Here is a 20986-nt window from a genome sequence, read left to right as displayed (position 1 = left end):
ATTAATGTTTTATTATTATTAATGTTTAGTGTTTTCTGAGTCATTCGTAACTGTTAATGTATGTCATGTTGTTACTTGTGGGCGGAGCACCAAAGTCCTTGTATGTGAATACTTGGCCAATAAACTTACTTAACCATATCAGATTCAGATTCAGATTCAATTTTAATTGTCATTGTCAGTGTACAGTACAGAGACAACGAAATGCATTTAGCATCTCCCTTGAAGAGCGACATAGCAAATTTGAATAAATAATAATAAGTGTCCGGGGGGGGGGGGGGGGGGGGGGTGGGGGATTGGCAGTCATCGAGGTACGTTGTTGAGTAGAGTGACAGCCGCCGGAAAGAAGCTGTTCCTCGACCTATATAATATAACCATATAACAATTGCAGCATGGAAACAGGCCATCTCAACCCTTCTAGTCCATGCCGAACACGTATTCTCCCCTAGTCCCATATACCTGCGCTCAGACCATAACCCTCCATTCCTTTCCTGCCCATATAACTATCCAATTTATTTTTAAATGATAAAAACGAACCTGCCTCCACCACCTTCACTGGAAGCTCATTCCACACAGCCACCACTCTCTGAGTAAAGAAGTTCCCCCTCATGTTACCCCTAAACTTCTGTCCCTTAATTCTCAAGTCATGTCCCTTGTTTGAATCTTCCCTTCTCTCAGTGGGAAAAGCTTATCCACGTCAACTCTGTCTATCCTTCTCATCATTTTAAAGACCTCTATCAAGTCCCCCCTTAACCTTCTGCGCTCCAAAGAATAAAGCCCTAACTTGTTCAACCTTTCTCTGTAACTTAGTTGCTGAAACCCAGGCAACATTCTAGTAAATCTCCTCTTTTCTCTTTTGACCAAATTTACAAACTTTCTGGTCAGCCAAGGTTCATTTGCCCCTCATTCCTTATCCCTTTCTACTTACTGGAACACTCCTTACTGAACTTCAATCAACAGGCTTTTAAACGACAACCTCATGTCAGATGCCGATTTACCCAATAACAACTGCACCCAATATACTCTCCCTAGCTCCTGCCTAACACTGTAATCTGCTTACTCCAATGTAGTAGCTTCCCCCAAGGCCAGATTTATCCCTATTCAAAATAATTCTTAAAACCTTTGGATTATGATTTCTATTTTGCTGTAACTCTTCTTCTGTACCACCAGTTACCTGGCCAGGCTTGTTTCCCAACACAGGTCTAGTGTGATTCCTTGTCAGGTAGATCATACTATTTCAGGAAACCCTCGTTGATACACTTAACAAATTCTGCCTCATCTAAGCCCTTTGTACTAAGTAGGTCCCAATCAAATATGTTTGTCCACTGAAGCAATATGGGCAGACCTCAAAGATAAGAAGGGTGCAATCACACTAGTGAAATTGTACTAGAGGCCTCACAGTAGCCTGATAACTATGGTTGAGTGAGCCTAACATCTGTGGTAGGTAAATTACTGGGGAGGATTCTGAGAAATAGACAACAATGGTTTTGTTTGTGGGAGATTGTGTCTCGTGAATCTCATACAGAGTTTTGAAGCTTTTTGAATAACCAAAAAGGTTGACAACGCAAGGCCGTAGAAGTTGTCTATATTGACCAGTAAAGGTCTTTGATAAGATGCTGCATGGTAGACGGCTATGGAAGGTTAGATTGCATGGCATCCAGGGAGAGCTAACTGCCTGGAAACAGAATTGGTTTCATGGAAGGAAGCTGAGGGTGAAGGTGAAAGGTTTAGGAAGGAACTGCTGATGCTGGTTTACATAGAAACATAGAAAATAGGTGCAGGAGGAGGCCATTCGGCCATTCGAGCCAGCACTGCCATTCTTTGCGATCATGGCTGATCGTCCCCAATCAATAACCCGTGCCTGCCTTCTCCCCATATCCCTTGATTCCACTAGCCCTTAAACCTCTATCCAACTCTCTCTGAAGATAGACACAAATGCTGGAGTAACTCAGCGGGACAGGCAACATCTCTGGTTAGAAGGAATGGGTGGCGTTTCGGGTCGAGATCCCTCTTGAAACTATCGAAGGTGAAAGGTTGTTTTTCAGACTGTGGGCGCAGAAGAGGCCTGTGACTAGTGGTGTGCATCAGGGTTCATTGCTGTGCCCATTGCTGTTTATGCATTACATCAATGACAAAGATGAGAATGTGCATGGCATGATTATTGTTTAAAAATTACACTAAAATTGGTGGTATAAGCAGTGAAGGTTATCAAATATTACAGCAGGATTTTGATCAAATGGGCTGAAGAATGGCTATTGGCATCTAATTCTGATCAGTGTGAGATGTTGCATTTTTGAAGTCAAACCAGGGCAGGGCCTTCACAGTGAATGATAAGGCCCTAGGGAGTGCAGCTGAGGGTTCTCCGCGTACAGGTATACATTTCCCAGAAAGTGTGACACATATAGATAGAGTGGTAAAGAAAGCTTTGGTTCATTGGCCTTCATCACCAGGGTATTGAGTATAGAAGTTGGGAAGATAAACACAAAATGCTGGAGTAACTCAGCGGGACAGGCAGCATCTTTGGAAAGAAGGAGCGGGTGAGGTTTCAGGTTAAGACCCTTCTTCAAACTGAAGAAGGATCTCAACCCGAAATGTCACCACTTCTTCTCTCTAGAGATGCTGCCTGTCCCGCTGAGTTACTCCTGCATTTTGTGTCTACCTTCGATTTAAACCAGCATCTGCAACTCTTTCCTACACAGAGAAGTTGGGAAGTTATGTTACAGTTGTACATGATGTTGGTAAGTCCCCATTTGGGAGTATTGTGTTCAATTTCAGTCACCCTGTTATAGGAAGAATGGCATTAAGCTGGAAAGAGTGCAGAGAAGATTTACGAGGATGTTGCCAGGACTCAAAGGGCCTGAGCTACAAGGAGAGGTCGGACAGGCTAGGATTTTATTTCTTGGCATGCAATAGGCTAAGGGGGGGGGAATCTTATAGATTTGTATAAAGTCATGAGGGGAGTTGATAAGATGAATGCCCAGAGCCTTTTATCCTGGGTAGGTGAATCAAGAAATAGAGGACAGTTTCAAGGTGAGCATGGAGCAATTTAATAGGACTTGAGGGGCAAATATTTCACTCAGAAAATGGTGCATATTTGGATTGAGCCTCCTGATGAAACAGGTATGATAACTTGGCCATATACATGAATAGGAAAGGTTTAGAGGGATATGGGCCATATGCAGTTGTGACTATCATAGAAAGGGCACAGACGTGTTGCACCAAAGGGCGTGTTTTCATGCTATTTTACTCAATGACTCTAACTCTATAAATAAGTTTAGGTTGGACGAGTAGGGGCACTGCGAGTCAGCTGCCCTGCCCAGCAGCGTGTTCGTTAATTTGACTTTTTTTGATTTTTAGCATGTCCAAATATTTGTTTTTAGTGTCTTTCGATGTGTCTTATGTTGGGGGGGGAGAAAAGGGGGGAAACCGTTTTTCACTTCCTCGACAGAGAGGCGACTTTTCCATGTCGCTTCTCCGTCTCCCTAACAGCTTGGATTGAAGCGGCCTTTCCCGGAGTCGAGCCCAGAGCTTCAGCATTGGGCGCAGCGTGGACTTTTCCATCGCGGAGCAGGGCGAACCCTTGCCGGGGGTCACCAGAAAGGAGTGCTCCGATCGCTGGCATGGTGACTTTGGCATCATGGGGTTGTGATCTGCAGAGCTTCTAGCCGCGTGGCGTTACCTTGCCCTCCGGAGCCTTGGATCCCTTGCCGGGGATCACCGGAGAAGAGCACCCACCGCCGGTCTGTGGCTGATAACATCGTGAAACCGCGGTCTCCAGTAAGAAAGTGGCCGATTCGGGCACTCCAAATTGCGGAGTGTGATCGACTATCCCGACGAGAGGGCCTGTACATCGGGTTGTCCCGTAGCGGTGACGACGGATGAACAAAGGAGGACTGACTGAACTTTGTTGTTTTCCACCACAGTGAAGATTGCTGTGGTGGATGCTTATGTTAAATTCTATTGTGTATTGTGTGCTCTTTTTTCAATTGCATCGCTGCTGACACATTCAGTTCACTGTATCTTAGTTGGTGCATGTGATCAATAAGTTTGTCTAAAATTTAATATTGTCATCACTTTCCCAAACTTATATTTTTATACTAGATGATTCCTCTGGATTCTTTTGTTGCTCAGAGTGCGGATGGTAGAGTTGTTCCAATAATTCCTGGAGGAAGTAGTATTCCTTTGACTTTTGGAAACAGGAAGGAGTATGTGGAGAGAGCAATTGAATATAGATTACATGAATTAGATCAGCAGGTGAGCATCTTGGTGCTTTAAAACTGTTTTTGTTTTCTGAACGAGCATGCAAGTAGTAGATTTAATTTTGTTCTTATACCTTAGTCATGTGAAAATGGTCTCTTGAGCTTTATTAGCACTGTATTCTTCAACTTGAAAGTGGTGTTGGCAAAGATCCCCTTGTAGGTATGTTGCACCATACCATTGTGAACAAGTAATGCCCATACTGTCACAGCAGAGTCACTGGTTCAAATCCCACCACAACCTGCAGGAAATTTTAAATTCACCTAATTTTATTTATTATTTTTTTATTAAAGGAATCCCACTATACCTACAAGATCTGACCTTTCTGTGACTCCAGAATTGCAAAAATTGGTTGACACGTAGCTGACTTCTAAATGCGTTAGCAAGTCATTCCATCTAGAGAAACAATTAAAGATAGATGAGAAATTTTGGAAGGAGTAAAACTAAAAAAATCTGGAATTTAAAAAAAAGGATAGCATCAATAATGGTGACAGTGGCTTTATCAGATCATATGTCACAATTGTTTTCCTTTGCAAAATTCTGACAACTGACTCCTAACCGTCCTTTGAAATGGCTCAGTAAATTGCGCAATGTGTGCACAATAAGGTATTCATAGTAAATGCTGAGCTCGACTGCAAAGTCCACACCTCTACAAAAAGACACTGCTTTGTATTAAATAGCAATGAAAATGCAGGAATCTCCAAGATTTGAACCAAACAGGTTTAAGCACAGGATAACCGTATAGGCCCTTGTGACTGAATTGCATCCCTAGCCTTAATGTTGTTCTACTTGCTGAGCTGAAACCCATGCTTTATAAATCTTCAGTCAATACCAGTGGGACTCAATCTTTCATGGACATCTCTATTCTGAATATTTTCCTGCCACATGTACAGCCTTGAGTTAGATACAAGAATAGCTATAAACACACAATAAAACATAAACTTTCATCTGCACCATTCGAGGAGGGGGTAACTTGAAAGAAAATAAGTTGGCTCGGAATTATAATTTGTCTCAATGCTCCCTCTTGTAATGTCAAATGTCCATGGCTTGCATGTGTAGTCAACATCTAATTTTCTGAAGTGTCGAATGCAAATTAATTGGTTTTAATATGTCTGACTTTGTTTTTGATAATTTTTCAGGTAGCAGCAATAAGACAGGGCATGTCAGCTATTGTCCCTGTACCACTCCTATCTCTACTAACTGAACGACAGCTCGAACAGCTTGTATGTGGGATGCCAGAAGTGAACGTAGAAACGTTAAAAAAAGTTGTCCGTTACCGTGATATTGTTGAAAACCATCAGCTGCTGAGCTGGCTCTGGCAAACACTGCAAGAGTTTTCGAACGAGGAGAGGGTTTTATTTCTTCGCTTTGTCTCTGGTCGCTCCAGGCTGCCGGCCAACCCTGCAGACATCACGCAGAAATTTCAGATTATTAAAGTGGACAGGGTAGGTGTCCTGCAAAAGTTTACTTTGGTGCTTCATATGTATCGTACCATGATATCATAGAAATGTATTCCATAGGAGGGGACGGTTGTAGTTCCCGTGTTCATGCTGCCAATTCAAGAAGTGCATAGCCACTCCCTCCCTGAAGCATCTCAACTGTGCATCCCAGGGCTTCTTAACTGTGATGAGGCATTCAGCCCCTTCCTCCCTTATAGTAAAATGATTCCAGACCGCAGCATTTCCATGTGTCCACTTTCTCCTGAAACTTTTAACAATTCCATTAAAATGTTAGACCGTTGATAGTTCATCTTTCTACTCACTAGGGTTCACATACACCTCTATTCAATAATGTTATGTACTTCATCAAAAGCTTTACAATATTTCACGTGGACTGCTTCAAATACATTACCCTCAGACATAACCTAACCTTTGTCCATATTGAATCAAGTCCATATGAATTAATTAATATCTTTCAAAATGATGGGGAGAGCCTCTTTAGTTTAGAGATACAGTGTGAAAACAGGCTGTTCAGCCCACAGAGTCCGCACTGACAAGCAATCACCTATAGACTAGTTCTATCCTACACACTAGGGACAATTTACAGAATTAACCTACAAACCTACATATCTTGAATGTGGGAGGAAACAGGAGCACCCGGAGAAAACCCACTTGGTCGCAAGGCGAGCATGCAAACTCCGCACAGACAGCGCCTGTGGTCAGGATCTAATCCGGGTCTCTGGCGCAGTAAAGCAGCAACTCTACCGCTGTGCCGACTGTGCCTCCCTTCAGGTGTTTTGCCTAACAACGTTGTTTACTTTTGAAAACGCTAAACTGCTTAATATTTATTTTTATGATTACCTTGGCTGATATTTCAGATTGTCCTTTATAGTTCTCTTTTTATGAAGACAAACAGTAAGGATTCATTAAGAACCATATCCCATAAAACATTGCCATTTTCACAAAGGCTCCATTTTTCTTGGTGTTCACCTTGAACTTTGCGTTAAAATACCTTTGATATATAATTTTGGTATTTGACTAATGCAATATGAAATGTAAATATGTCTACAGTATGTATGAGTTTAAATCTTCACTACCTGAAGAGGTACACCCTCTCATCTAGGGTAAACATGACAAAATGGTACATGGTACACCAGTCATTGAATGTAGGCATGCAGGTTTAGCAGGCAGTGAAGAAAGCGAATGGTATAACCATATAACCATATAACAATTACAGCACGGAAACAGGCCATCTCGGCCCTACAAGTCCATGCCGAACAAATTTTTTTCCCCTTAGTCCCACCTGCCTGCACTCGTACCATAACCCTCCATTCCCTTCTCATCCATATGCCTATCCAATTTATTTTTAAATGATACCAATGAACCTGCCTCCACCACTTCCACTGGGAGCTCATTCCACACCGCCACCACTCTCTGCGTAAAGAAGTTCCCCCTCATATTACCCCTAAACTTCTGTCCCTTAATTCTGAAGTCATGTCCTCTTGTTTGAATCTTCCCTATTCTCAAAGGGAAAAGCTTGTCCACATCAACTCTGTCTATCCCTCTCATCATTTTAAAGACCTCTATCAGGTCCCCCCTTAACCTTCTGCGCTCCAGAGAATAAAGACCTAACTTATTCAACTTATCTCTGTAACTTAGTTGTTGAAACCCAGGCAACATTCTAGTAAATCTCCTCTGTACTCTCTCTATTTTGTTGACATCCTTCCTATAGCTGTGACGCTGTTAGTCAGAACATAAATCTGCAAATAGTTGACGCATGTAAAAAGGGAACTGCTGTAATCATGGGGGACTTCAATTTTCATATTAATTGGGCAAACCAAACTGGGCAGGGTAGACTAGAGGAAGAGTTTATAGAATGTATTAGAGACGGGTTCCTAGAACAGTATGTCACAGAACCGACAAGGGGGGAGGCAATCTTGGATCTGGTCCTGTGTAATGAAGCAGGATTAATTAAAAATGTTATAGTTAGGGACTCGTTGGGAACAAGTGACCACAATATGGTCGAATTCCATATTCAAATAGAAGGGGAGCAGGTGGAAACTCAGGCTAGGGTGCTTAGTCTAAATAAGGGGGATTATGAAGGTATGAGGACTGAGCTGATCAAAGTTGACTGGGATAGCAGACTCAAGAATAAGACGGTACATGAGCAGTGGTGTACGTTTAAGGGTATACTGTATAACCTTCAAGAAAAATTTATTCCTATGAAGAAAAAAAGGGGTAAGGGTAAGAACAGTCAGCCATGGCTCAGTAAAACTATAAAGGATAGTATTCGGCTGAAGGCAAGGGCATATAAGGTAGCCAGAGATAGTGGGAGGGTAGAGGATTGGGAAGCATTTAAAGGTCAGCAAAAAATAACTAAGAGATTAATTAAGACGGGGAAAATAGACTATGAAAGGAATTTAGCGAACAACATAAAAACTAATAGTAAGAGTTTTTATAGCTATATAAAAAGAAAAAGGGTGGCTAAGGTGAACGTTGGTCCATTGGAGGGTGAGACTGGAGAGTTGTTGGTGGGGAACATGGAAATGGCAAAGGCATTAAACGAGTATTTTGTATCAGTCTTCACCATAGAAGACACAAAAAAATATTCCAACGCTGGATAAACAGGGGGCGGTAGGAATGGAGGAGCTAAATACTATTAAGATCACCAAGGAGGTGGTATTAGGTAAATTAATGAGACTGAAGGAGGATAAATCCCCTGGGCCTGATGGATTACATCCAAGGGTCTTGAGGGAGATAGCGGTGGGGATTGTGGATGCATTGGTGATAATTTTCCAAAACTCCCTGGAGGCAGGAACGGTCCCAGTGGATTGGAAAATGGCCAATGTAACACCTATATTTAAAAAAGGAAGTAAACAGAAGGCGGGTAACTATAGACCGGTTAGTCTAACATCGGTGGTGGGTAAAATGTTAGAGACAATTATTAAAGAAACACTAACGGGGCACTTGGATAAACATGACTTCATCGGACAGAACCAGCATGGTTTTGTGAAGGGGAAGTCCTGTTTAACGAATCTGCTCGAATTCTTTGAGGAAGTAACAACCCGGGTGGATAAAGGGGAACCGGTGGATGTGGTATACTTGGACTTCCAAAAGGCTTTTGACAAGGTGCCACATAAGAGACTATTGCTAAAAATAAAAAATTATGGGATTGGGGGTAATATATTAGCATGGGTAGAGGATTGGCTAACAAATAGGAAGCAGAGAGTGGGGATAAATGGTTCATACTCGGGATGGCAACCGGTAACTAGCGGGGTTCCGCAAGGGTCAGTGCTGGGACCCCAGTTGTTCACAATTTATATAAACGATTTGGAGGAGGGAACCAAGTGTAATATATCAAAATTTGCGGACGATACAAAAATGGGAGGAAAAGTAGGGGATGAGGAGGATAGGAAGAGTCTGCAAAAGGATATAGATAAGCTAGGTGAGTGGGCAACAACTTGGCAGATGAAATTTAATACTAATAAATGTGAAGTCATTCACTTTGGGAAAAAAAATGATAGGGCAAGTTATTTTTTAAATGAGGAGGAGCTGCGTTGTAATGCAATGCAAAGGGATCTAGGGGTATTAGTACATGAATCACTGAAAGTTAGTATGCAGGTGCAGCAAGCAATCAGGAAGGCCAATGGAGTTTTGGCCTTTATTGCTAGGGGGATTGAGTATAAAAACACGGAGGTCTTGCTGCAGCTGTACACAGTATTAGTGAGACCACATTTGGAATACTGTGTACAGTTCTGGGGTCCATACTTAAGAAAGGATGTACTAGCCCTGGAGGCAGTGCAGCGAAGGTTTACAAGATTAATTCCTGCAATGAGGGGATTGACATATGAGGAAAGGTTAAGTAGGCTGGAACTCTACTCTTTGGAGTTTAGAAGAATGAGAGGCGATCTCATTGAAACATATAAGATCGTGAGGGGCCTTGATCGGGTGGATGCACCGAGGATGTTCCCAATGATCGGGGAAACTAGAACTAGGGGACATAGTTGCAGAATAAGGGGGGGCTCTTTTAAAACTGAGATGAGGAAGAACTTCTTCACCCAGAGGGTGGTTAATTTATGGAATTCACTGCCCCAGGGAGCAGTGGAAGCAGAAACTTTAAATATATTTAAGACTAAAATAGATGGTTTTTTAGCTGCCAAGGGGATAAGGGGCTACGGGGAGAGGGCAGGGATATGGACCTAGGTATGGTTAGTATAGTAAGACCTGAGTGATCTTCTGGACAAGTGTCGATCGCCTGGATTGGGGTCGGAGAGGAATTTCCTGGTTTTTTTTCCCGAATTGGACCTGGGTTTTTATCCGGTTTTTTGCCTCCCCCAGGAGATCACGAGGTTCTTGGGGTGGAGAGGGGTGATAGCGGTATAAAGGGGAGGGTAGTGTCTTGTGTTCTGTGTCTTGTGTCTACTGTTTGTGGGTAAGGTGTCTGTTTAGTGTTCAGCCATGAGCGAATGGCGGTGCGGGCTCGACGGACCTGGTGGTCTACTCTCGCACCTACTTTCTATGTTTCTATGTTTCTATAATTGGGCGACCAAAATTGTACACCATACTCCAGATTTGGTCTCACCAATGCCTTGTACAATTTTAACATTACATCCCAGCTTCTATACTCAATGCTCTGATTTATAAAGGCTAGCATACCAAAAGCTTTCTTTACCCACCCTATCTATATGAGATTCCACCTTCAAGGAACTATGCACGGTTATACCCAGATCCCTCTGTCAACTGTATTCTTCAATTCCCTACCATTTACCATGTACGTCCTATTTTGATTTGTCCTGCCAAGGTGTAGCAACTCACATTTATCAACATTGAACTCCATCTGCCATCTTTCAGCCCATTTTTCCAAATGGCCTAAATCACTCTGTAGACTTTGGAAATCCTCTTCATTATCCACAACACCCCCTATCTTGGTATCATCTGCATACTTACTAATCCAATTTACCACACCTTCATCCAGATCATTGATGTACATGACAAACAACAAAGGACCCAACACAGATCCCTGAGGCACCCCACTAGTCACCTGCCTCCAACCCGATAAACAGCCATCCACCATTACCCTCTGGCTTCTCCCATTCAGCCACTGTTGAATCCATCTTGCTATTCCTGCATTTATACCCAACAGTTGAACCTTCTTAACCAACCTTCCATGAGGAACCTTGTCCAAGGCCTTACTGAAGTCCATATAGACAACATCCACTGCCTTACCCTCGTCAATTTCCCTAGTAACCGCTTCAAAAAATTCAAGAAGATTAGTCAAACATGACCTTCCAGGCACAAATCCATGTTGACTGTTCCTAATCAGACCCTGTTTATCTAGATGCTTATATATATTATCTCTAAGTATCTTTTCCATTAATTTGCCCACCACTGAAGTCAAACTAACAGGTCTATAATTGCTAGGTTTACTCTTAGAACCCTTTTTAAACAATGGAACAACATGCGCAGTACGCCAATCCTCGGGGACTATTCCCGTTTCTAATGACATTTGAAATATTTCTGTCATAGCCCCGGCTATTTCTACACTAACTTCCCTCAATGTCCTAGGGAATATCCTGTCAGGACCTGGAGACTTATCCACTTTTATATTTTTCAAAAGTGTCAGTACTTCTTTTACTTTGAACCTCATAGTATCCATAGCTACTCTACTAGTTTCCCTTACCTCACATAATTCAATATCCTTCTCCTTGGTGAATACCGAAGAAAAAAAAATTGTTCAATATCTCCCCCATCTCTTTTGGCTCTGCAGATAGCTGTCGACTCTGTCTCTCCAATGGACCAATTTTATCCCTCGTTATCCTTTTGCTATTAATATAGCTGTAGAAACCCTTTGGATTGACTTTCACCTTACTTGCCAAAGCAACCTCATATCTTCTTTTAGCTTTTCTAATTTCTTTCTTAAGATTCTTTTTACATTCCTTATACTCCTCAAGCACCTCATTTATTTCATGCTGCCTATAATTATTGTAGATCTCCCTCTTTTTCCGAACAAGATGTCCAATTTCCCTTGAAAACCAGGGCTCTTTCCAATTTTTACTGTTTCCTTTCAACCGAACAGGAACATAAAGATTCTGTACTCTTAAAATTTCCCCTTTAAATGTCCTCCATTTCTCTTCTACATCTTTCCCATAAAACAAAATGTCCCAGTTCACTCCTTTTAAATCATCTCGCATCGCATCAAAGTTAGCCTTTCTCCAATCAAAAATCTCAACCCTAGGTCCAGTTCTGACCCTCTCCATAATTATATTGAAACTAATGGTATTGTGATCACTGGACCTGAAGTGCTCCCCAACGCATACCTCCGCCACCTGTCCCGTCTCATTTCCTAACAGGAGGTCCAGCACTGCCCCTCCTCTAGTAGGTACCTCTACGTATTGCTGCAAAAACTATCCTGCACACATTTTACAAACTCCAACCCATCCAGCCCATTTACAGAATGTGTTTCCCAGTCTATGTGTGGAAAGTTGAAATCTCCCACAATCACTAACTTGTGCTTACTACTAATATCTGCTATCTCCTTACATATTTGCTCTTCCAATTCTCGTTCCCCGTTTGGCGGTCTATAATACACCCCTATAAGAGTTGCTACACCTTTCCCACTTCTCAATTCCACCCAAATAGCCTCCCTAGATGAGCCCTCCAATCTATCCTGCCAAAGCACTGCTGTAATATCTTCCCTGACTAGCAATGCAACACCTCCATCTCTTGCCCCTCCAATTCTATCACACCTGAAGCAGCGAAATCCTGGAATATTTAGTTTCCAATCACAGCCCTCCTGCAACCACGTTTCACTGATCGCCACAACATCATACTTCCAGGTGTCTATCCAGACTCTAAGCTCATCCACCTTTCTTACAATGCTCCTAGCATTAAAATATGCACATTTAAGAAAACCCCCGTCTAATAATGCTATCTTATTTTTCTTTTCATTTCTGTTCCATTGCTTTGCCATCACCAACCTCCCTTTGACTGTTACTCTGCTTTGTCCTACCAAGGCTGTGACAATTTTTGTGTTAACTTTTATAAGTTTTAGTACTGTCTGTGGCTATTGATTTTCACTCCCAGAGCTGGTTCTGTGAGAACTTTGCTGACATGATTTAAGTGCAGCATTGAAGAAACAAAAAGCACTTTCTGATCAACAAGTGACAAACACTGGAACCTGCAAACTTCGGTCATTTTTTCGCAAGCACCCAAGACTGGAGTAAATCAAAAATAACTTTAAAGTTAAAATTAATACATTTCTTAATCAATGAACTGATGAATATTTGATGCTTATGCATTCGGCCACTAGGGGCGCCGCATGATGGCAGCCTCTGTCTACCGTCTGTCTGTTTAAAAAGTGTTTTTTCATGTGGGGGAGGTGGGTAGGGTAAGGGGTAAACCGTTTCTCGGTCACTTCCTGGCGAGGATGTGACTATTCTTCAAATCGCATCTTCACCCCCCTCCCTGCCTCGCGGCCTACCAACTGGATTGGTGCGACCTTTCCTGCCGGAGACTGACCAGAGCTTCAGCAGCATCGCAGCACTGGATACATCGCTGAGCAGGCGATGCCTTACCTGGGATCGCCGTTTGAAGCTCCGGAGTGTTGGGCCTGCTGCTTCAACATCATGAAGCTGTGGTTTGCGGAGCTCCCAGTCGCGGGCGGCGCTGACTTCAACATGGCGGAGTCCTGGGATGCCTTTGCCGAGGGTCGTCAGCGTGAATCTCTGCCCAGTTTGGCCTGTGGACTTCGGGAGCCGCAGTCTCTGGTAAGAAGTGGCCGATTCGGAAGTCCAAGCCGCTGAGAACGTTCTTCCATTCCGACGTCGGAGTTCCATTATCTCGGCGAGGGGGCCTGAACATCGGGCCGCCCGTAGCAGCAACTGCGGGGTGCTCGGGAGGCCAGGATCACGGGTGAACATCAAAGAACATCAAAGAGGAGGATGGCGGAACTTTGATGCCTTCCCTCACAGTGGGAAACTTTGATTTCGCTGTGTGGGGATGTTTATGTTAAAGACTATCGTGTGTTGTGTTCTTTTTTTATTCATATGGCTGTATGGTGACCCCAAATTTCACTGTACCAATTGGTGCATGTGACATTAAATGTCTCTTGAATCTCTCTTGAATCTCTTGTACAGTTTATTAAAAGTGTAATTTTAATTCCAATTTCCTTTCGGCATTGTGATGCTACATGGGTACTTGTAGAACTGCCCCGCACAGCTCCTTTACATTTTTACCTCTCACTTAGAGCTATATCCTCCAATCCTCCAGACATCTTCCCTAAAGTTATGGAGTGATACAGCATTGAAACAGGCCATTCGGCCCAACTTGCCAACCATATCCCAGCTACACTAGTCCTAACTGCCTTCATTTGGACCAAATCGCTCCAAACCTGTCCTATGCATATACCTGTCAAACTGTTTCTTAAAAGTAGAGATAGTCCAGCCTCAACTACCTCCTCTGGCAGCTTGTTCCATACATCCACCACCCATTGTGTGAAAAGGTTACCTCTCAGATTCCTATCTTTTCCCCTTCTCCTTCATCAATCTTTTTGGTCACATCTTCAAAAGCCCTATCAGGTTTGTGAGACATGACCTCCCACGTACAAAACCAAGCTGACGATCCCTAATCAGATCTTGCCCATCCAAATGCCTGTATATCCTATTCCTTAGAATACTCTCCAGTAACTTTCTAACAACAGATGTTAAGCTCACTGGTCTATAGTCCCCAGCATTTTCCTTGCAGCCCTTCTTGAACAGAGGCACCACATTTGCCACCCTCGCCTTCAGACACCTCTCTTGTATTTAAAGACGATTAGTAAATCTCAACCAGGGTTCCCGCAATTTCATCTCTAGTTTCACACCATGTCCTCGGATATATCTGATCAGGCCCTGGAAATTTGTCTATCTTCACACACGATAGTGCCTTCAGCACCTCTTCTGCCGTAACACTGACTGCTCTAAGACACTTCCGTTGATTGCCCCAAGTTCCTTCTGGGAACAAGGTTCTAACTGTTTAAGCTACTCAAAATTTTATAAAGTCGGCCATGTTGAAATGAGGTCACAATTGTGGACAGCTGCAATTGTAATATTAGCTAAATTATATTGACTACTAGACCAGGTGCGGACCAGTTGGGGCCTATCTCCCACGGCAATATTCCACCACTGACCCACAGCCCCCAACTACGCAGGCGCAGCTGACTGGTTCCCATTGTGACGCCATAGATCCTCATTATGACACGAGTCACGGCAAACCTCCCCCAACTGCACAGGTGCGGCCAGCAAGTGCGAGCGCAACTGCGATGTTTTTATAGTTCAAAATGGCAATAACTTGTAAAAATTAAGATCAATGTGAACGCATCTCACTCTTCAGTCCCCTGTTCTCCTCCTCCATTATCCTCCCTCTCCCCACCCTCCACCAACCCTCCGCTGCTTCCTCCCCTCAGTCCCTCCCTCCCCTCCTCCCTCTTCCCCCTCCACTCCTCCATTACCTCGCCATCACTCTTCCTACCCCATCCTCCTCCATTCCCCTCATCCCCCAGCACTCCCTCCCCCTCCTCTTCACCTTTCCCTTCTCATCCTTCCCTCCCGCACTCCCTCCCTCACCTCTCCATCCCTCTCCTTTCCCCTCCCCTCCATAACCCCTCTCCCCTCCTTATCCCCCTCCATAACCCCTCTCCCCCACCCCCACCCCCTGCTCCCCCACTCCTCACCTCCACTCTATCCAACCCCCCACTCTCTCTCTTTCACCTCCTCCATTGCCCTCCACTCCCTGTCTCCCCCACTCCCTGTCTCCCCCACTCCCTGTCTCCCCCACTCCCTCCGTCTCCCCCACTCCCTGTCTCCCCCTCCGTCCCCCCACTCCCTGTCTCCCCCACTCCCTGTCTCCCCCACTCCCTGTCTCCCCCACTCCCTGTCTCCTCCACTCCCTGTCTCCCCCACTCCCTGTCTCCCCACTCCCTGTCTCCCCCACTCCCTGTCTCCCCCACCACTCCCTGTCTCCCCCACTCCCTGTCTCCCCCACTCCCTGTCTCCCCCACTCCCTCTCCCCCCCACTCCCTGTCCCCCCACTCCCTGTCTCCCCCACTCCCTACCTCCCCCACTCCCTACCTCCCCACTCCCTGTCTCCCCCACTCCCTGTCTCCCCCACTCCCTGTCTCCCCCACTCCCTGTCTCCCCCACTCCCTGTCTCCCCCACTCCCTGTCTCCCCCCCCCACTCCCTGTCTCCCCCACTCCCTGTCTCCCCACTCCCTGTCTCCCCACTCCCTGTCTCCCCACTCCCTGTCTCCCCACTCCGTCTCCCCCACTCCCTGTCTCCCCCACTCCCTACCCCACTCCCTCCTCCCCACTACCCCCTCCTTTCCCCCTATCCCCCCCCCCTTCCCCCACTCTCCCTCCTCACTTCCCCCACTTTCCCCCCCTCTCCTCTGCCTACCCCCCTCCTCTATCCCCCTGCTTCCCCACTCCTCACCTCCCTATTCCACCACCCCACAATGAAAATCGTGATTTTTTTTTTAAAGAAACCTCTCCCCTATCCAATCCCCCCAACAATGAAAATCTCTTTTTTAATGAAAATCTCTTTTTCAATGAAAATCACTTTTTTCTTTAACTTAAATGCTCAGTGATAATCGCATTTTTTGTTTAAATTAACCTAACCACAATGTTAGCTGTTAATGAAAACGGAAGAATTTGATTAAAACGTGAGTTTTTTTGAAAATCACAATTTTTATTTAAATTAGATTTGGGGTCTCATTGTAACGCGCTGACAGTGGAAACGTTTTGTAAAGTTTAAAATGTCAATAACTTGTAAAATTTAACATCCATCCGAACGAACACTTTTCAAAGGTGAATTGAACTGGACATGACATCTTAAACATGTGAATGTATTATTCATGCAAATTATACTTAATTCACATAAAGAAGAAGAATTGTGACCCAAAATGTGGGATGGCACAATGGCACAGTGGTAGACCTGCTGCCTTACAGTGCCAGAGACCCAGATTCAATCCTGACTATGTGTGTTGTCGGTACGGAGTTTGTGTATTCACTGGGTGACCCCAAGGATTTTCTCTGGTTGCTCTGGTTTTCTCGCACATTCCAAAGACATGCAGGTTTGTAGGTTCATTGGTTTCTGTAAATTATCCCATGTGTAAGAGATCTAGTGTACGGGTGTGGGCCGAACCCAAACATACATGTGACATTGATGCATCGGAAAGGATAGTCTCATTGTATAATGAATTTCTAAATTTGGCACTGGGTTTGTGTATTTATTGTGATTTCAACATTTTTATTTTTCATTTGGTTATGCAGCCTGTCGATGGTCTTCCTACAGCTCAGACCTGCTTCTTCCAACTTCGATTACCCCCTTACTCTAGCCAGCAGGTGATGGCAGAACGTCTGCGATATGCCATTCAGAACTGCAGGTCCATTGACATGGACAATTATATGCTATCCAGGAATGCTGACACTGGAGAAGGTTCAGACACCGAGTATTGAGAGCTGCTTTCTTCAATACCACCTGAAAATCAACTTTTCATCAAAAGAATCTCAGGCGATAACACGGAGAAATAAAATAAGAAACAAGCAGCTTACACACTGGACAAACTTTTTTTTAATTGACATTTTCTACTTTGCAGAATAAGCATTTGCTACCTTACAGATTTTACACCAACATGTCCTGGTGTTACTTTTTAAAGAAAACAATTTAATTTGACTTTGTGCACTACAGATAATCAGGATTTGCCTATCGACATCCTGTAAAATTGTAAAACATGTTGTGGTTGAAAGCATATGCACGTGGTACATTGATTAAGTCCAGCACTTTGCCTAATTTTAGCATCTTGTGTACTGGATCAGAGTGGACAATTGCCAAACAGTAACCTGATTATGGAAACTTCACGACTTGAATTTAATTCTTTTGTACGAAAATCATTTTCCATACCACACTGAACAATAAAGGATCTGGGCCATGCTAAAACATTCATGACAAATTCTTCAGTGGCAAATACACATTCATGCTTAGTGGTGGTGATTGTAGATGTGATAACTAAATATTTTAAAACTTGCATCTTGGCTTGTGAATTTAATCAGATTGCATGCTTTTTGAAAAGCTAATTCAGTAGGGTTGAAAGGATGAGTTTCTTTTCTCCATAGTAGTGCTCATTTCAGATTGTAACTGCATTTTCTTTCAAAAAGGTTTTATTTCTTATGAGTTGATGATTATTACATCAAAAATTCAGCTGATGCAATGGAGATTTCCCTTATGATCTTATTTAAATGGGATTAGGAAATATAGTATCTTCTTTAAAAAAAAAAATCAGGAGTTCCTGTTCATCAAAAAATATATTTCAAGAATATATTTCAAAAAATATATAGTTCTAAAACACCAAATACCAAGTTGATAAAACCAGAGAACATTTGTTCAGTACCGAATAAAACTAAACATTTATTTAAAAAAAAACATTCAGCAAAATATTCTGACCAATATCATCATTATTATTAAAAACTGGTGAATACTTCACAAGGTGCTTCCCTTTGGTTAAATATCCCACATTACAGTATGTTGTTTGCTGTTCCTACAGGAACAGTAAATGAATCTTTATTGATTTATTAATCATGTGAGATACTGATCTGAACTGATACTGATTCAGAACTGGACCTAGGGCTGAGATTTTTGATTGGAGAAAGGCTAACTTTGAGGAGATGCGAAAGGATTTAAAAGGAGTAAATTGGGACAGTTTGTTTTATGGGAAAGATGTGGAAGAGAAATGGAGCACATTTAAAGGTGAAATTTTAAGAGTACAGAATCTTTATGTCCCTGTTCGGTTGAAAGGAAATAGTAAAAATTAGAAAGAGCCATGGTTTTCAAGCGAAATTGGACACGGTTCAGAAAAAGAGAGAGATCTACAATAATTATAGGCAGCATGGAGTAAATGAGGTGCTTGAGGAGTATAAAGAATGTAAAAAAAGAATCTTAAGAAAGAAATTAGAAAAGCTAAAAGAAGATATGAGGTTGCTTTGGCAAGTAAGGTGAAAGTAAATCCAAAGGGTTTTTGATATTAATAGCAAAAGGATAACAAGGGATAAAATTGGTTCATTAGAGAGTCAGAGTGGACAGCTATCTGCAGAGCCAAAAGAGATGGGGGAGATAGTGAACAATTTCCTTCCTACCAAGGAGAAGGATATTGAATTATGTGAGGTAAGGGAAGCAAGTAGAGTAGCTATGGAAACTATGAGATTCAAAGAAGAGGAAGTACTGACACTTTTGAGAAATATAAAAGTGGATAAGTCTCCAGGTCCGGACAGGATATTCCCTAGGACATTGAGGGAAGTTAGTGTAGAAATAGCAGGGGCTATGACAGAAATATTTCAAATGTCATTAAAAACGGGAATAGTACTGGAGGATTGGCGGACTGCGCATGTTGTTCCATTGTTTAAAAAGGGGTCTAAGAGTAAACCTAGCAATTATAGACCTGTTAGTTTGACATCAGTGGTGGGCAAATTAATGGAAAGAATACTTAGAGATAATATATATAAGCATCTGGATAAACAGGGTCTGATTAGGAACAGTCAACATGGATTTGTGCCTGGAAGGTCATGTTTGACTAATCTTCTTGAATTTTTTGAAGAGGTTACTCGGGAAATTGATGAGGGTAAAGCAGTGGATGTTGTCTATATGGACTTCAGTAAGGCCTTTGACAAGGTTCCTCATGGAAGGTTGGTTAAGAAGGTTCAATGGTTGGGCATTAATGGTGGAGTAGCAAGATGGATTCAACAGTGGCTGAATGGGAGATGCCAGAGAGTAATGGTGGATGGTTGTTTGTCAGGTTGGAGGCCAGTGACTAGTGGGGTGCCACAGGGATCTGTGTTGGGTCCACTGTTGTTTGTCAATGATCTGGATGATGGTGTGGTAAATTTGATTAGTAAGTATGCAGATGATACTAAGATAGGTGGGGTTGTGGATAATGAAGTAGATTTTCAAAGTCTACAGAGAGATTTATGCCAGTTGGAAGAGTGGGCTGAAAGATGGCAGATGGAGTTTAATGCTGATAAGTGTGAGGTGCTACATATTGGCAGGACAAATCAAAATAGGACGTACTTGGTAAATGGTAGGGAATTGAAGAATGCATGTGAACAGAGGGATCTGGGAATAACTGTGCACAGTTCCCTGAAAGTGGAATCTCATGTAGATAGGGTGGTAAAGAAAGCTTTTGGTGTGCTGGCCTTTATAAATCAGAGCATTGAGTATAGAAGTTGGGATGTAATGTTAAAATTGTACAAGGCATTGGTGAGGCCAATTCTGGAGTATGGTGTACAATTTTGGTCGCCTAATTATAGGAAGGATGTCAACAAAATAGAGAAGAGTACAGAGGAGATTTACTAGAATGTTGCCTGGGTTTCAGCAACTAAGTTACAGAGAAAGGTTGAACAAGTTAGGGCTTTATTCTTTGGAACGCAGAAGGTTAAGGGGGGACTTGATAGAGGTCTTTAAAATGATGAGAGGGATAGACAGAGTTGACGTGGATAAGCTTTTCCCACAGAGTAGGGAAGATTCAAACAAGGGGACATAAGGGACAGAAGTTTAGGGGTAACATGAGGGGGAACTTCTTTACTCAGAGTGGTGACTGTGTGGAATGAACTTCCAGTGAAGGTGGTGGAGGCAGGTTCATTTTTATCATTTAAAAATAAATTGGATAGTTATGTGGACAGGAAAGGAATGGAGGGTTATGGTCTGAGCGCAGGTATATGGGACTAGGGGAGAATACGTGTTCGGCACGGACTAGAAGGTTTGAGATGGCCTGTTTCCGTGCTGTAATTGTTATATGGTTATACAGTGGGAAATCTTTGTTTGCATGCTAACTATCCAAATCATATTATACACGAGTACAATCAACCCATGCAGAACCACAACATGTAGTGCAATGTGAAAAGTACCAGAGCGCAAAGCATAGCATTGGAGCATTACAATTACAGAGAAGAACAATTACAGTAAATGGGAAGTGCTGGAAAAGTGAGAAGAATTAGAAATGTTTGTAATCTGTGTTAAGGGCCTGTCCCACGAGCATGCGACTGCATGCGGCGAGGGTGACTAAACGGAAGCGGGGGCCGCGCGGAGGTTGAATGATCCCGTACGAGTTGACGTGAAGTTTGGGTGAAGCCAGCGGGAGGTTTGCGCTAGGCGTACGCTTGTCAAGACGCTGCGTACGGCATCAAGACGCTGCGTACGGCGTCGAGACGCTGCGCATGCCCGTCGAGGTGGTGCGTACGGCCTCAATGCAGCTGCGGGCCGGCATTCC

General features: G+C 43.2%; 1 protein-coding gene across 1 annotated transcript in view; it reads left to right on the top strand.

The window, feature by feature from the left end:
• The window catches only part of LOC129695814 (probable E3 ubiquitin-protein ligase HERC1), a 291266-nt gene extending 273511 nt beyond the window's left edge, over positions 1-17755 (top strand). Inside the window, 3 exon segments of the mRNA XM_055633161.1 lie at positions 4099-4251; positions 5394-5699; positions 17001-17755. Coding sequence (XP_055489136.1) covers positions 4099-4251; positions 5394-5699; positions 17001-17186 — 645 coding nt within the window. The 3' untranslated portion in view covers positions 17187-17755.
• Positions 17756-20986: the final 3231 nt, after the last annotated feature.

Source organism: Leucoraja erinacea, chromosome 1, assembly GCF_028641065.1.
Source record: "Leucoraja erinacea ecotype New England chromosome 1, Leri_hhj_1, whole genome shotgun sequence".
Classification (NCBI taxonomy): Eukaryota; Metazoa; Chordata; class Chondrichthyes; order Rajiformes; family Rajidae; genus Leucoraja; species Leucoraja erinaceus.
Note: the sequence above shows the minus strand (reverse complement) of the source record. Positions and strands in the feature narration are given on the sequence as shown.